The sequence below is a fragment of the Glycine max genome, chromosome 17, assembly GCF_000004515.6.
Source record: "Glycine max cultivar Williams 82 chromosome 17, Glycine_max_v4.0, whole genome shotgun sequence".
NCBI classification, from domain to species: Eukaryota; Viridiplantae; Streptophyta; class Magnoliopsida; order Fabales; family Fabaceae; genus Glycine; species Glycine max.
Genome location: NC_038253.2, coordinates 643267 through 661212, shown reverse-complemented (window position 1 = coordinate 661212; position 17946 = coordinate 643267). Strand labels below are relative to the sequence as shown.

The following is a 17946-nucleotide window of genomic DNA, read 5'->3' as shown; positions in this document are numbered from 1 at the left end:
TTTCTTTTCCTTTATCAGGGGCATTTCACAATATCATAAACAGATAAATTAGACCCTTTAGTATCACCATTTACTGATTTACGTACAGTACCATAACAAAATAAATTCAAATAAATATAATGTAGTTTCATTTATTATTTTCAGAGAGAGGAAGAGAAGAGATGATGTTTTTGTTGAACAAGAAGAAAAATTCCTATAGCATTAATGCTATTTTTTATCTTCTTAATTACTTGGTGTCATCCTCCTTTTTCTTGATTTCGTTGTTCTTCTTGTCAAATGGGAAAGGTCTAAGCCATCTTGAAGCAACTTCTCAACCTCCTCGAACTGAAGGCCTTTGGTTTCTGGCACTAATAAATAGATTGCTACGATTGGAACCAAGGAGAAGCCAGCAAAGAGGAGGAATGTGCCAGCCGCGCCTAAAGACTCTGTCATGCTTAAGAATGAGTTACTCATTATGAGATTAGCACACCAGTTGGAAACTGCAGCTATACCTCCACCAAGACCTCTGTATCTCAGTGGGTATATCTCTGAGTTCAGAACCCAAGGCACTGTTCCCATTCCAGGAGCATATGCTATGATATACAATCACAACACTACAACAGCTAGGATTCCAATTTTGCTTGGGCAACCCTGAGAAAACCATACTCGTTTACCTGCACGGCACACACCTCTTACACTCTTTTCTGCAGCCAAGCATGCTCCCGGAGGAAACTGGATAACAAAACACACAGTTTTGTTCAATCAATTCCTTGCACAATGTTCAGCTTAATCTATACAAATTCTTAGTAAGAGAAATTACTATATTAGATAGTCTCAAATCATTACGTGTCCATGGTCGTGACTGATTTCTATATAATATATAGTGAGTTTCTCAATTCTATAGTTTTTTTTTTAGAAAAAACAAAAACTCAATTATATATTATATGGAAATTAGTCATATCATGGTACTTGTGAACCATATAATAATTTCTGGTACATGCATGAGGACATATTTATGTAAGTTAAGTTAACTAGTGATGATGAGAGCGGGTTAAGAAAATGATAAGAGGAGGTTGGAAGAAGTTAACTTATTATATACTTGATTATCACTGTTGGCACAATCTGCCTGTAAGCATTGCATGCAGTTCCATGAAGAGAGAGTAGGGGCATTTGGGTAAGCCTAGCACGTAGAGTTTCGACCAAAAGCGAGGTGTCATGGTTACTAATACAAGGAGCATTTTGAGCTGCCTGGTAAAAATATAGCACTAGAAACGACGAGGCAAACAATGATCCCAACCATGGAAACGAGCATTAGTCTTCTCCTTCCATATCTATCAATGAAAACCATACTCAAGACAGTGCAAGAGCTGTGGAGTTGGAGGCAATTCCAGCAAACTGAAAAATGGTTGGGCTGTAATACATGAGAGTGTTGATGCCCACAAACTGCTGAGCAACTTGAACCTCTTCGAACTACATCATTCTTAAAAGCACCCTTTAGTTTCTGCGTTAAGCTCAACTTCCCATTCAACTCTTCTTCCTCCTTCTCAGTCTCAACCGAATCTTGCATCGCTCTCATCTCCTCTTCAATTTCGCTAGGCCGATAGATTCTCAACAGGATCTCCTCTGCCTCCTCTTTCTTCCCGAGATACAAAACTTTACATGTTAATTAATTACTTGATCATTCATATTTATGCTATTGAACAATCACTGGTCTTCTTTCGAATATTATTACCTTAATGTAGAGCCATCTGGGTGACTCAGGGAGGGACAACATTAATATGAACCCAAGTAAAGCGGGAATTCCTGCCACCCCAAGCATCCATCGCCTGGTTCCAGGTGCCTAAAACACATCAAATTGAGCATTTAGAATCTGACAATGTTATTGTTATCCAAAAGTTTTAGACCTTTTCATTTCCTATCTATGCATAATGTATACCCTGGTGAATGCCAAATTGATAAGGTAGGACAGAAATTGGCCTCCTGTTAGAAGCATACCATTGACACAGACTAGAGCTACTCGCAAAATTGAAATATAAGTAAGGACACATTACACACATACTACTATATTGTAACGTTCTATGAACCACGCACACAGAAGCACATGCCTAATGTCTAAAATTTAAGACATGGAGATATCACATACACATATATAATCATAAAGATTTTAATAAAATAAAATGTGAGTAACTTATAACCAAATATCTAAACTGACGATACATCCATCTTTTAAGATCAATATTTTATGTTTTTTCAACTGTATAAGATGTGTAAAGGTGACTATTTAAGTATTTAAGCTAACAAAAATAATTTTTAAATTAAATATTTAATACGAAATGTTAAACAAATGCTTAACTGTGTTTGATGTTAAAAATGTGTCCGAACACAACTAAAAAGGGAGAGGTATCGTTTGTGAAACCAACGACCAAATCATGCTTAATTTCAACCCCTTATCCAATTTAGTGACAGTCATGTGAAAGCATAAAACAACTTTCTGAAAGTTATTTGGTTGTTGCATGTCTAAAGGGCAGATTCAGAAAATTATGAAGCATTTCGCCTTTTCTTTCCCTTACACGCATTTATGTATTCCACCGTTTAAAATTTTATATTTAACTTTAAACAGTAAAATTCTCTTTTCATAAAATAGATCAAGAACTAGATTGATGCAGTTCTATTGTAGATAATCTCAATCCCCCTTTTTGGATAAAAAGATTAAATTCGAATCTGCCGGGTGGCAGCTTCTATTTATTGTTCCCGTCTTTAGTAACAAAAAAGTCAGAATAACAATCACAAGAGTTTGCCTGACAAAAATAAACTGTCATTGATGAATATGGTGTGTACGTTGAACACAGATTCTATCCATATTGAAATTTAAAATGAAAGCGTAAATTGAATTGATGTCATCCATCCATGATTTATATACATTAGTTTGTAATATCTTTATACAAAATGGAGTTTACAAGACAAAATTACTTTATCAGTAAAAAAGAAGACAATATTAGTTTATAATTATTTTTTTGGTGTGAAGTTTATAATTCCTTTTAAGACGTGGAGAACATGTTAATTTTATAATATGTTATGCAAAAAACAAAAAATTAATCTCACAAATAAATATACTCCTAGTGATAGATGGCATGGAACTTGTTACCGTTAACCTTTTAAAATGACAATATTAGCATAAAAACCGATGATGCGTGGACAGTGGTACCAGTGCGGTGTGCCGTGTGTGGTGGCGGTTTGCTAGTGGCAGGTGACGATGCATGATTGTGAGAGGGAACGAGTGAAGTGAAGGCTTCGTATTGTGAGTGAGTGGTGGAAGAAAGAAGCTAGACCAGAACTCAGAATCAAATTGAGAGTGAGAATTGAAATTAAGGTTTCCTTCTTATAATATATATATATAAAGGATACTTTTATAATTTAATAGGTGTGGGAGCAGGGGGAAACAAATATCAGCATTACCAAAATTGTCCCCACCCCAATCAAAATATGTTTAGCCGTACTTATATATATTGAAAACAAAGTGCAAACCCATTTTCACTACCACTGAGGTGGGTGTACACATTTTTGTGCTAAACTATTCAAATTTACTAGGTGAAAGAAATAAACTCTAAATATGTTTAGATTATGGTTGAAGTCTTTCAAAAATATGTTTAGCGTATTCAATTATTCACATGATGATTTAAGTTTATCTTTTAATTTGTTGTCATTTAAATTTAAATTAAATTTAAGTTATATATAGTTTAGTAAATAACTTAGGATTTGTTGTTTTCTTGTACTCTATATATACATCTCTTGTACACATATTAAATTATTGAATAAAATCCTAATCTTATATTCTCTATATGGTATCAAAGCAACATATATTTGTGCAAATCCATTATTTCACTAGCCTATGAAACATCTTGCAATTGGCTATCACTTTGTGCGAGATCTAGTAGTCAACTCCGAGTCTCATATGTTCCATCCAATCATCAGCATGTTGACCTCCTCGTCAAAGTTCGTGTGTCTTAACACCACAAATTTCTGATGGAGTAAATTAGCGTTGTTTTCACCATCATCATCTTGCATGAGGATGTGCATTGAACTGTTGACATAATAATTTAAGTTTATTTTTTTAATTTGTTGTCATTTAATTTCAAACTTAATTTAAGTTACAAATAATTTAGTAGATAACTTGTGGTTTGTTATTCTCTTGTACTTTATATATACACATCTTTTATAAAGTACTGAATTGTTAAATAAAATCCTAGTCTTATCTTCTCTATATAGCACTCAAAAGTATGTTTAAAACATTTATCAGTAGCATGTTTGGTTTGAATTATGTAATGCAATTCTTCACGTCAAATGGAAGCAGCTCCTTGTAGCTTCCACACAATTGAGACCTGAAAAAAATTGGAGCAATGCACGTACGTACAAAATGCCCAAGCAAACATGCATCCGACCACGTGCATCAAATTTTCATCGAAGATGCTGATGATCATGACGTCGTGATTAGGGATACAGAGAGAATGAAAGTGAAATATTTAGGAATTTAACTCAATATGATGAAAATTTATGAACATTTAGAATGCTGAAAACATGTTACGTAACTGAAAGCATCGTGAGAAATTTTACACGTAAATCCACTCCGCCTTTTCTTCCGTTGAAATTTGTCTCCCGATAAGATTAATTAGTTGCACCTCTTGGTGTAGATATTCAGAAACACATGAAGAAAGGTTATTGATATGATTAATGATATTATATGATAATGCTATAAGAAAGAAATAAAAAGAAAAGAAACTTATCCGGTCAAAATGAAATGAAATATATTAAATAAGTGCTTTGCCTGTTTTAGGTATACAAAAATAGGGGATCTTTGTGTATTAGTTAAGTGTTTGCCCAGTTTTAGTATATTTTTAATTTTTCAGTTATGTTGTATGTCTGCTCGTCTACAAACTACAAAGTGTTAATTTATAAAGGCTAATAGATAAGGATGAAAACAGTGGAGGTGGAATACAGACATTTTATTTACTCACCGTGTTTAGGTTCAAAGAGCTGGTTACAGCAGACTTTTTTTTTTACAGAATACGATAGACGTATTATGAATAATATATATTTTAGCATACTTTTTTTCTCTTTCACAAAAAAAAGGTATACTTATTTTAGGAGAGACTTAAACAAGATAACTGCTATATTTTTTTAATATTCCTATTATATAAAACAATTTCATTTTTAATTAATACTTGCTGTATTTTTTTAATTAAGAGGATATGGCATTTTTAATTAATTGAGAAAAGATAAAAATAGACATGTACATTTTTTAGAATAGAAAAATAAAATTTATTTTGTATCATTTAATTGATTAATTAATTATATTTAATGAAATTTAGATTGGAATATAAAAATTATTGCATCTATAATTTATAGATTTAAATTATTAACAGCATCTATAATTATTCAGCCCATGTTCTAACTTTTTTCCCCCTATCCAATCCACTGTGTATAAACAATACACATGGGCTGAATAAAAACTTTTCTTCCTCCCAATTCCATTTAATTTCTAACATTGTTTGTGACTGGTGACGAGCTTCAACAAATGATTTTCAAGAAGTTGTTGCCACTCATATACCTTCCCCATTCTCCATCCCATTCACTGAAAAGAAAATAATGTGAAATATAGCAACAATCAGCTATATAGAATTGTAGCAAGAACGTAATAGTGCAGGTAATATATGCTCTTATGAAAGGAATAAGACACAATAGTCCATTAACATCATCTTAGAATAATTAAAAAGACCAATGATATTTATTTTGAGACTCTATTTATTTATTTCATTAAAACTTGGTGTGATTTATGAAATTGTAAGATCTAATCTAGTAATTGATTTGGAAATTTTTGGTTGAGGAGAAAATATTCATAAAAATCAATTAACGACCCAAAAAATATAAAGAATAAAGAATTAATATATAAATTGATTTATAATTAAAAATCATAATAAAAATATACTCAAATATATAAATTAGATTTCAGATTCTTAATGACTACTTTTATTTTGATATAAAATACTATTAATAATTTCCTAAAAAAACATTAAAATTCAATTTAAAGAAAAAGATAAAATAAAGTAAATTAAATGGGATAAGCGGTTAAAAAATTAAAATATAATAAGATAAAAAAAATATGAAATGGTTTAGAAGAAATGTTTAATTAGGCCAATTGAAGGAATAACATGTAAATTGCATATAAAAAAATATAATATTATAAATATTTAATTGAGAGAATGAGAATAAGGAGGCTAAGAGTAAATTAGGGGAGGATACTCATGGAATGTCATCCCATAAGAATATTACTACATAGGATGATTAAACGCATAATAAACAAGATAACTCAAATAACGTGCTAGTGTAATTGATAAAGTTAGTGCCTCCTGTTGGAGTTTAATTTCAACTTTGAAGAGTTATAACTCATACAGCACTTTAGGAACTTTTACCTTAGCGATATTGTCAAATAAAAAATAATTAAAGTTCTTAAAATTAGTAAAAATAAAGAATAAAGATTTGAATACTATTCGATTGTACAAAGATTTGAATAAAGATTTGATTGTACAAAGGCCAGGGATTTGTGTTTGATTATATTCTAGTGTGTCCTATTCTGTTCTATTGAATAGCCATTACACAAGAAGAAACAAATGGTGTAGAGTAACAACTTTCTGAAAACGTCATAGTAACAATAATACCATTGTGGTTATTCTGTGGTGCTGTCTTTTCCGCTGGAAAACTTAATGATCGAGCAAGGCGTTTGACACAATTCAAACGTAAGGGTTTTGATTTTGTTATTATGCTACCTGAGAGAGAGAGAGACAAAAGGTGTCAACCCTAAAATATACTAACATATTTTTCCCCAAAAGAAATACTATAATAATATTTACTGACCATCATCAGCACTTGAAGCTGATAGTGATATCAAGTCTGGTGCGACGGGGTGGTTGGCAATGGAAGGTGGCACAGTCATTGGAGTTCCCAGGTTTCGTGCAAGGCGTTTAATTGCATTTAGACGCAACCTTCTCGGAAAAGCTTCCAGCGGAATTGACGATCCTGTTTGTCGATTAATTAGCACAATTAACAAAATGAAAGAACCATCAAGTAACTGAATAAATATGATAAATTAACATTAACTAGAGATGACCTTGAAGAATTTGAAATGATGAGTTAGAAGGAGTGGACAAGGCTTCAGCCATTAATGGAGCATTATTTGCAGATCTCTGTCTTCGAAGCTGGTAGTTTCTGCGGCGTCGTGCAAGGTGTCGTTCCCTCTGTTCTTTATTCATCGATTGTCTCCTCTGCTTGTCACGTACACGACGCCGTTCCCTCTCTTCCTCCCGCTCCATTCTGCTTAAATACAAAACACTCATTCCATTGTTTTCTTCTTAAATAATCATCGATGACTAAAGAATAAACCCAGATTACGTTTTATATGATATCAAAATGCAAGTAAGAAACGGTATTTATGGAGAATCCCGGAGAATCTGGCTGAGTTAATCGCAGTCAAGCACATGCCACGCGACAATCGTGAAATAAAATTCAGCTAGAATTGATTTTCTTTCAAATTCTTTAAGGTGCCAGCTAGGATCATTAGGCAATAGAATTTAGTTCTAAAGAAATAAGGAAATGGCGCAATTAGAGGCGAATACTATTAGTTTTTCATTTTGTTGATTTATGTTTTTATTATTTTTTTAAATTTTTACAATTCAATGACAAATGTGATAGCGCATAAGAAATTCAATGACCAAAAGGATCATTTACTCATTCATAAGCATATTCATGTAACGAATTAAATGTTAATAAAAAGAATTCAATAAAGTCATTGAATTGAAAAAACAGATTAAAAGTTAAAAATTACATAAAAATGGCATGCATCAATTCTTACTTTAATATTCTTAACTATAATATATTTTAGAGTTTAATTTGATATATGTTAAAGGTCAATATAATGATCAATGTAATCACTTAATACATACGTATTTGGTTACTCTTCACGTTAACAATATTGATCCATGTCTCCAAAAGTATATCTGTATATGGTTACGTTTGTTTTTCCGTTGGATTTTCGGCTGCATGCATTATAACTTACGAGATTCATCCAACGATCGTTCGTAAAAGGAAGAAAGAGATCCGTTGGTGAACGTTCGTTCGCCGGCTTCCCAATTGATCTCCAAACATGCACTATGTGTGTAGCTTTTATGTCAGATGTGGTTTAATAAAAGTTTGGAAGCATGAAAAATCAATGTTAGTATAGTAAATGAATTAAAATTAAAATTACATAAAAAAAATGCCATCATGTGACAATTTTTATTTTAATAAATTTAATTATAATATATGTTAGAGTTTAATTTGATATACCGTGAATGGTCAATGGTCAATGTCATCGCTTAATATGTAATTGAATTGAAAATATTAAAAATTAGAAATTATGTAAAAAGATGTCTTGCGGCAATCTAGGGATTTTTAATATTATTTTTATTAATTTTCTAAGATAGAAAATATTTATGACTTGAAAAAAATAAAAGAGGATCTCAATTAGACATGAAAGATTAAAATATAATATAATTTCAAAATAAATAAAAATACTATTAATAATATTATATGAATATATATATATATAAGTTTTTTTTTCTCAATTTATGATTGAAATAATAAAATAATATTTTAATTTAACAAAATTAATGTAAACTTAATTTCTGTTTATTTTAAAAATTAAAAATAACCAAAAAAATACAAGTTCAATTTGAGTTTGAAAATATGAAAAATCAAGAAATGTGTATAAATGAAAATTTAATAAAAGAAACAGAAGTAAAAAATTCAAACAATTTATACAATATAAGTAATCTTGTTTTTATATGGTTTGTTTATATGCATAAATATTGAATAGATAACGCTACCGTTGAAGTTGTCACACACTCAAATTTTGTTTTATTGAGTTTTTTAGAAATACAGAATTAAGCTTTGAAAATAATCTAAATTAGTTTATTTCTAATAAATTTTGAAAATTTAAATCAAATTTTCTCCTCTCTCGTAATTGATCAATTTGGGACTTTATTAATTTTTATTTTTCATATTATTTATAATTTCGTTCATTTATTTCGCTTATTTAAAATCTTAATTGCAAAATATTACTTAGTTTGTAACCATTTAATCTTTTGTGCTGAATATTTTTTCAGCAATTGGGGATTCATTGTTTAGGCCACGTGTTACAACCCAAACGTACTTATGCATTTGTCACAGTCTTAGACTTAAATAAATTGTATTGTGTGTGTTGATTTTAGTTTTTAGAATTTGGACATTTGATTGGGCCAGCGGAATGTTGTAGCGCGTGTGCAAAGTATTTATTACCAGTGGACGGTGCTCCCTTAATCAAAATGGTCAGCATGAGAGACTTGATTTCAGCCATCAGACACAGATGAACAACGTGTCTGCTCCAAATTTGATTATGATCATCAATTTCATGTTTTTTTCTTGACACGTTTTAGAGTCCCGGAACATCAACATCAGCACGTTTTAAAGCATCAAAGCCTTCTTGTTGATTTAGAGGCGTGGGCGTGGCTTCACCTTTTTCCTAAAGTTTGGTGTTTGCTCATCTACCAAACACGACCTTAGGTCACCCTTTTTATTGCCTTTGCCATTCCTAATCAGAGCAGAGCATGCTTAGATAAGTTACGCACTTGTTTAGATTTTATTTTATTTTTGCTGATGTAAGCACTTGTTTAGATAAGTTAAGTCCTTCTAACAACGAAAAAAAATAAAATATTTTTTTATAAGTTAAAATTAATTTATGCATGAATTAAAAATTATCTAGAAGTTATATCAGAAAATTTCTATAAATTAATTTATAGATAAGTTAATTTCTATGAATTAAGTTCATTTCTTTTAAAAATACTTCTAGAAAAATTTATAGAAACAATTCCTAGTTTTTTTCTTTCTATTTTACTTATCTTCATTGCACTGCGTACTTATAGATGGCAGTTGTTAGGCATATACATGTAGAGATCATTGACAAATCTTGTTTGATAGTCAATCTTGGACTTCCTAAAAGTATAAATAGTAGCAAATAATGGCATAGATAGGCATCAACAAGAATCATTTTTTGTTTATGGGCAGTGAAAGTAGTAAGGGGCACTGCAGTTGTTGACCCCCGAGAGGGATAACCGTGAAAGGTTAGTGCTGATTGAAGAGGGTAATGTTCAATTCGTGAGGTACTTTGAATTTGGATGGTGGAAAATTGTTTAATTCTGTGAATGTTGAACCTATGATAGCTTGTAAGGTTAGGACTCTGGTAGTGATTAATGGCAACTTGATAGCCTTAAGCAAATAAAGAGTACGTATAAAAGTAATTAATGTCATGAACATAAATTGTGACAGAGAAGTTGAGTGTGAGCCTAGCTGGAAAAGGCTAGGCATCATATAGGTCCTAACTAGTTGGAAAAAAACAATATAGATCTTACACTAATTAGTTAGACAGTAGTACAGTACTATAATAGATATCTGACAAAGAGCAAATGCTGTAGAAAGTGTGAAAATAGTTCAAACCACATCCGAAATGGTGTGGTTGTTCTTTAGTTTAAGAATAAGCTAATGGGTAGTTTTAATTGAAAATTTGAATGGAAATTACAGCGCTAATCTCTGTTTCTATCGATTCCTTTGCTTCCAAGCCTCTTCCTTTATCCTCTCTGCATTCAGCCCGGGACATCGAGGATATTGTTCTGCTGCCACATATGCTCTAGGAGGTAAATATCTTGGCCTTTTTCAAAACTAATTTTCATATGCATAATGAAGCTATTACTTCTGTGGGTCAAATTATACAATTAATTATATCTTAAGATTAACTCAGTTACCACTTGAATCAATATTTAAACGTGAACATCCATTAATTAGGGACAATAATGTGAAAAGTTTTAGAAGAACAAGATTCTTGGGAGAACTCACGGCTTACACAATATACGTTCAGGTAAGTGCTACTTCTACAAAGCAAATAAATAAACTTATGCATGCGTAGAATTATGTATCTATTATGACTCAGGAAACAACTACAGGGTAATATATAGTAGAGTAGTAGACCAAAACCTTGAGCTTAATGTACATCTGTAGTGTGGTGTAAGGTTTCTCATTTCAGTCACTACAAGGAACTAAACGAGGAAACAAGCTGAGTATCCTACTCATATCACGAGTTAAATAAAACTAAAGCCCGTGGAAGAGGGCAGGAAAATAACGCTGAAGTCATACCAGACGTTTCTTTTTCTTTCATTTATGTATTAGCATTTACAACGAGCTTTGAGATTCTACAAAATGCATTATAGAACAGAGGTAAATCTCAAGTCCTATGGAGAGACTACTTGCTCAATTAAAAGTCAAAAAGGAGGCAAACGCTCGAACCAGTCAGTTTCATCTCCAAGCAGAAGAGGTGGCCATATGTCTGTTCATCCAGCCAAGATAAAGAGCACCATCTCTATGTTCAAGCCTATAATTTTGACTGAACTCCTTTAGGAGATTTTGGGTAGCAACCATCACTGAAGAACTCAATTGACACTGTTTAAATCCAGCCATGGAAAGTCTTGACCTCCACTTTCCAAAAAGTTCATGCCTCTCCACCCTCTCAACCCCCTCACAAGCTATCATGTTGACCATGTCTCGTGCCACGCAGTGCTGCTCTGCGCTAATCCTCTTCTTATCATCTCTGGGGCAAGCCACATCTATAGATTCAAACATTGCAGTATAATAATCCAAGGTCTCAACAAACCTCTGAAAGAAAGGAGAAGTGTTGGTGTTGGATTCTTGCTCAACAAAGGTAACAACCTTGGGAGACAAGCTCTTAACCAACCTCAACAATCTATCCCTGTGATTTTCGGTGCTCACACTCTCATCTGGCATGTGGTGCAAAACATAAGGAAAGTTTACAGCCAGAGCTTCCCCTGCTCGGATTTCAATATTTCCTCGTACAACCTCACAGCCAGATATTGCAGCACTGTGGAATTCAAATGGAACTCCACAAGACCTGGCAAAATCTGAAAGCCTTTCTCCAACAATCCAAAGTCCTCCACCTCGTGCATGAGTCGACTGTGAGTCATCAACACCGGTCACACGAAGGGAGGGGGGTCCCCCTGGCCTATGTGCAAGAGCCTGGATAAGTAAATGCCACTGTGTGCCCTGCGCAATTTGAAAATCAATTATATGAATCCTTGACTCATTTGCCATTGTTTCTTGGATGACAGCATTTGCAGATATGTATGCAAACTTCCAGTATGGGCAAATCTGGTACAAAATGTGCATGTAACTCATTAGCTCTTTGCTTGTTGGTTGTTCACACTTAAGGGATTTGTAGATGAGATTCCCTGATGATTCCAACCTTGCTCTAAGCCCCTCTAACAAGTAAGCACCCAACCTCTGGATTGGATCACCAGAGACTGATACCAATTTCCCCAATACATTATCTATCCAGCCTCTTGCTGTCGGAACATCATCGTCAGACACAGCCTGTGCACATACCTTGAGGGCTCCTTTCAAGTCAAATTGTGCAATATTTTCTGCTATCTGATCCCAGTTATGTTTGGCCAACTGAGATGATCCATGGAGGCCACCCTTGACGACGCAGCAGCCGCAACTGTCTGTAATGTCTGATTCCTCAGGCGCCAACAATGAAATCTCCAGTTCTCTTAGCTTGTGCTTTAGTTGATGCCGGTCATCAACACTAGACAAGCCACTTATTGGCGAACCATAGGTGTTGTCAGAGGACTGGTGGTGATCTGAATAGCATGACTGAGAACCTTGTGGAGAAAATGGAGTCCTTTTAGATGATACACTGGCATAGGAAGGAGAATCATCACAATCCATGAAATCATTAGTGGGTGCTGGGCATGATTCCAGAGTAAAGTATTGCTCCTTACAGGTTTCAAATGAAACACTTGTTCCCTGGCTGCTGCTATCTTGGCATAGATTGCTTTGCAACATTTGGTAAATGCCTTGCACAGGCTGGTGATAGAAATGGGCACCAGCTGAACTAGGGTGCTTCTGAGACGTTTGCATCTAGAAAAGAAGTATTCACTCCGCCAAGAAAAATCAATGAGAATAACAAGTAGTCAATCTTTGTAATTGGGAAGGTTCTTTCCAATCGCACTGGATCACTTGATGGTCATTCAGAGACACAATTTTTGCAGATGACTCATTAGATGCAATAATTATCTGCCAAGTGCCAACAACGGTTCACAACCTGCATAATAAAATTAGATAGAATTATTAAGAGCAGTTAACGGTGATTAAATAAAGCAAAGAAATATGTTCAAACAGGTTTACATATGAAGATCTAAAAATAATTAAGATGAGCTAAAGAAAAGTAAATTCAAACTTCAAAAATATATAAAGGGAAAAAGAAAAAAAAATCCAGACTACGGAAGAGATTCTCGCATGAATTCATGTAATGTAAGAAATATATGATTAAAAACATCCTGAGAGCTGTACACCTTCTCCAGAGACATGAGATGCAGACTCACTCTCATATGGAACTAGGATTTCTTTTTGGGTGGAAGGAGGTGGTGTTAATTTTTAGAATCTGAATGATCAATCAAGGAGCTAAAATAAATCTCGCAATATTTATAGATAGACATCAATAGGTTCAATACACTTTAAATTATCATCCACTAGTAACCAGTTAAATCTCGCAACTGAGACTTCATCAAATAATAAAAGATCATAGAAGAACTCCTGACATTAATAAGGTAACCAGAAACTACAGAAAAAGAATATAAAAGAATAAATAGACGAGTAAAACAGAAAAAAATGAAAAAGTTTATATTACTCATGTCATGGTTCCCGAGGAAAGAACTTTTGATCGGATACGCTAGCAGTAACGCGAATTTTAAGATTGCGGAAACATACACACAAATTATACTACATAACCGAAAGGCTCTGTTCCGTAAAAAAAAGAAAAGAAAAAGAAAGCATTTGACTCAACGAGTCAATAAGGGAAGAAGAATAAATGCACAAGGAAAGACCATACATGCCAAAAAATTCAACCCCTTTGGGTGCCAAAATCGCAAAATCGCCAACCTCTAAGGAAAGTTCGAGGTTTTAAAAGTTCAGCACAAGACTGGCTAGTAACAGAAGAGAGAGACTTAACCATGAAACTAATAATTAAAAAAAAAAAATCGAAGTAGTTGCTGAAACTGGACGAAATTGAATGGTAAAGAGGTCGGTTGGCCAACGGGTATTTGAGACAGAAATGGGAGTTTGTGTGGGGATTGTCGATAAAACCGGAAAATGGAAAATGAGAGAGAAATGGGAGTTTGAGCTGAATGAGACAAGAAGAAGAAAAGCAAGAGGCATGAAGGAAGTAAGTGTCCAGCGAGAGCATACCTGTGACTCAGAGCAGAGAGAGAGAGAGGAGAGAGAAACCAGATTGCTTGCCAATGCCAGCAACTAATCTTATATGGATTTGTAGTCGCTGAGTTATAATTTTATAGTTAAAAGGTTGGTAGCGAATAGTAGTAGTATTTATTAATTAAGAAGTGAAAATTACACGTTGTGATTCACTATCATCACTCTGCTGAGGAAGGAACAAGGAAAGTCAGCTCAGCTGCGAATACCGACCAGTGTAATGTACGGTACTATTCAACAACACATAGAATCTTCTTCTCATCCCATGTGCCTTCTGACAAACCAGAAATCATTATCTATTCCTTCATTGCCACCTCAGTTATGCTCTTTCCAATATGCCTTTGACACGGTAAGTATTTTCTTTACTCCACTATTTCTTTATTTGTTTGGTTTCAATATGGTACTCAAAAGAAAAATAAATAAAATCAATGAATTGCAAATACAAATATAATAGGAAAACGAGTTCTCAAACATTTTAAGCTTCCTATTACTTATGTTTTAAAAAAAACACATCTTGAGTTTCAATTTTGTCCTCGTTGATCTTTTAATTTATTTATTTTCAGTCAACTTATTACTAGCATACTAATGAATAATTATAAAACCATCTCAATTATTTATTTATTAATAAATATTAGTTATTAGTTTTTGTTATTAAGAAAATTTAAACTTATAATTTTTCCCTTCATCCTTCTTTTTTCATCGCCAAATCAACATTATATTTCCTAACTAGTTATTTATCTTAATAATTTTGATTTTGCTAGAGTGTTCATGGCCTTCAATCCAATCTGAAACGTAATAGCAATTCATTTAGAATGGATTGGATTGGAATTGCATCAAGAAGAAACTATCATTAAAAAAAAATTTGCAATGGAGATTCCCTCCACACAGCTGGGTTAAATACAATGGTTCAATTAGACATTGAGGGCGACATACTGGTTATGTTGGTGTTTTAAGGGATGCCTCTGGAGGAGTCTGGATATTGGGTGTGAAGTTTCTATTGAAAGTTGAGAAGTTGTAGCATTATAAGAAGTTTTCAACAATTTTGTATTATAACCTATCTACAGACACCTTTGTCTGTTGCAGAAAAAAAAAATCCTATTCATGTATTGGAATTTTACAGAAGAGAAAAAAAAAACACAAAAAACTTGCTGTTAAACTCTTTGTGTGTTTCTCTCTCCTATTAGAAAAACTAGTAATCGGAAAGAATCCAAACTCATGTATTGTGCCAATTATGCTCAAGCTTCACATATTCATGTATGGTACTTTATTGCTTCAATTCAAATAAATTATTCTACGCCAATTCATATAAATTGTTTAAATCAACAAACCGATAATTAATATTTCACCTGTCCAATAACTAATTCAATTTTAAAATTTGATAAATTTATAAAACTGCTTTTTCTCACCTCACCTCAACTCAAGCGCAGGATCAAACTTAATACAATAATGAAACAATGGTCCATTTAATTACTACTAGTATAGGTTCAGAGGTAAACAACTAAAACAAGGCTGTTCATGAAAAAAATGTGGGGAAAGCATACAGAGAATCTTGGTGCCTTCTTTCATTCTTCCAAGAAAGAAATAGTTATGTCACTTTTTTTTTTTTAATAATCAAATCCATCATCACTCTTTTTTTCCAATAAATATTAATTATTAATTTTTATTTTTGAAAAAACTCGAATTTACTACATACCCCTTTCTTTATTATCCTCTATTGCCAAACTACCAAGTCAATCTTATATCTTCTCTATCACCACCCCTTAATTAATGTTCATTTAACAAAAAAATAATATTAATTTCTCATATATATATATATATATATATATATATTATGACTCATAATTTAATGCAATTTTATAATTAAAATTAACTTAAGCATATATTTCAATTATGTATATTATTTTGAATACAATTTTATTAGAATAATTTTTGTTTAAATTTAAAATAAATGGATACTTAATAGTGCCACCTAACTAGTAATTACTATCACTAAAACAAATAACTCATGGAATACTTGAATTGTGGATAATACATGTGTTTTCTATAAATAAATAAAAAATATTCATAACATGTCTAAATCTATACGTACATTAAAAGTAAGATTTTATTAAAAATCAGTTAAATTATCATCTTAAAAAATAATCATTAATAGATACTTTACTTAAGAAACAATATAGACCAACGCTATTCTACTCCAATTGATCAAGTCATTCTTTCATTTACAAATCATTGCGTGCGTGCGTGCGTGCTTGTTTTTTATTTAATTTTTTGGTGAACTTGCAACAAATCCAAAGAGTGTTTGACCGTAAAAGTCTGGATGTTATTTTTCCAACCTCTATTGTCTCTACAGCCATCAAACAGAAGCAGGTGTAGGGAGAACTGGAGAAAGGTTATGATTTGTGAGATTCTATTGCACGTTACATCCACCAACCTAAAATTAACACAAAAGCAAAAATCAAATATTATCGCGCGTCACACAAAAGGTGGGGCCAGCCAAACAACGTCAGCAAGGAGTAAGACGTCACGTCGGGGAGACCAGATCACCATTTCTTTCTTTATCTGACATGAAAAAATATATAGAATAGTTAAATGGAAAGAAAAATTCTAATAATAAGTGACAAGATAAAAGATAAAAAGGAGAAAATAAATACTCTATATTTATAAAAAAAATTATGGGAGTAATTAATTAAAGGACAGAGTGGGACAATGCATTGATAAAAAAGATTTGTGGTGATCTTATCCTTCCCAACTAAACAAAAGAGACTTTCCTTTCACCGACTTTGATCTTTCCCTGTATCTTCAGTGCTTTGTGGAATCACCTTTCCCTTTTTCTTTCATCGAATGAAACACATTCTATTCCAATTCCAAAATCTAAAAACTTTCAACTCGAACAATATTGGTGTGATTATCGCTTCCCTTCTTTCTTTCTTCTTTTCCTGTTTCTACGAAACATTCAATTCGCTTTTCTCATCAAAAATATTTTTCTACACCTCAAATATGTATATATGGGAGCTGTATTGTATTTCTATGCAAGACAATAACATAATATAATATTAAATCATATTGCTGGAAAGTCACACGTTGTCGGCCTCAATTGTTGGGATGCAATGGTTTTCAAAAAGAATCTTATTTAATAGGTTCAGAATCTATAGTTTATTAAAAAAAACTATAATTCATCTTGATAAATCATTTATTCTAATAGGCTGGTACTCGCTTGTTAAACAACTTCACTCAAAGTTAATTAATTTTGAGATAAACTCTATAATATATATATATATATATATATATATATATATATATATATATATATAAAATTAATCAAGACAATAAATGATTTTTTTAGGAAAACAAAGAAAAAAATAGAAAAAACCATGAATTATAAGTTTAATAAATGTCTTGTACCTGTCGAAGTTAGTTAGCCAATTACTGAATATTTCTTTTACTCCAAGAGTCTTATTTTTTAGTATCCAGATGTTTAGTTTTTTGAGGATTGAGATATTTGCAACACATACTCAAAAGCTTAAGTTAGAATTCGACACTAAATAATAAATATGATTAATAAATGAGAAT

At 32.4% G+C, this 17946-nt stretch overlaps 2 protein-coding genes and 1 pseudogene across 3 annotated transcripts; all 3 read right to left on the bottom strand.

Annotated features, from left to right (window-relative positions):
• Positions 1 to 226: 226 nt before the first annotated feature.
• Positions 227 to 2002, bottom strand: LOC100801098 (inositol transporter 4-like; annotated as a pseudogene).
• Positions 2003 to 5921: 3919 nt separating this feature from the next.
• LOC121172676 (uncharacterized) lies at positions 5922 to 7366 on the bottom strand. The gene is made up of 3 exons (XM_041011272.1): positions 7142 to 7366; positions 6889 to 7050; positions 5922 to 6800 (listed from the first exon to the last, which is right to left on the bottom strand). Exons 1-3 carry the CDS (start codon positions 7341 to 7343, stop codon positions 6613 to 6615), a joined length of 552 nt encoding a protein of 183 aa, XP_040867206.1. The 5' UTR covers positions 7344 to 7366; the 3' UTR covers positions 5922 to 6612.
• Positions 7367 to 10529: 3163 nt separating this feature from the next.
• LOC100776109 (scarecrow-like protein 13) lies at positions 10530 to 14492 on the bottom strand. 2 transcript variants are annotated; one of them, XM_003549477.4, is made up of 2 exons: positions 14356 to 14492; positions 10530 to 13213 (listed from the first exon to the last, which is right to left on the bottom strand). In XM_003549477.4, the coding sequence occupies exon 2, from the start codon at positions 13027 to 13029 to the stop codon at positions 11392 to 11394; it is 1638 nt and encodes a 545-aa protein (XP_003549525.1). In that variant the 5' UTR covers positions 13030 to 13213; positions 14356 to 14492; the 3' UTR covers positions 10530 to 11391. The 2 variants fall into 2 exon arrangements, with proteins under 2 accessions (XP_003549525.1, XP_025982244.1); XM_026126459.2 differs by lacking the exon at positions 14356 to 14492 and adding an exon at positions 13799 to 14349.
• Positions 14493 to 17946: the final 3454 nt, after the last annotated feature.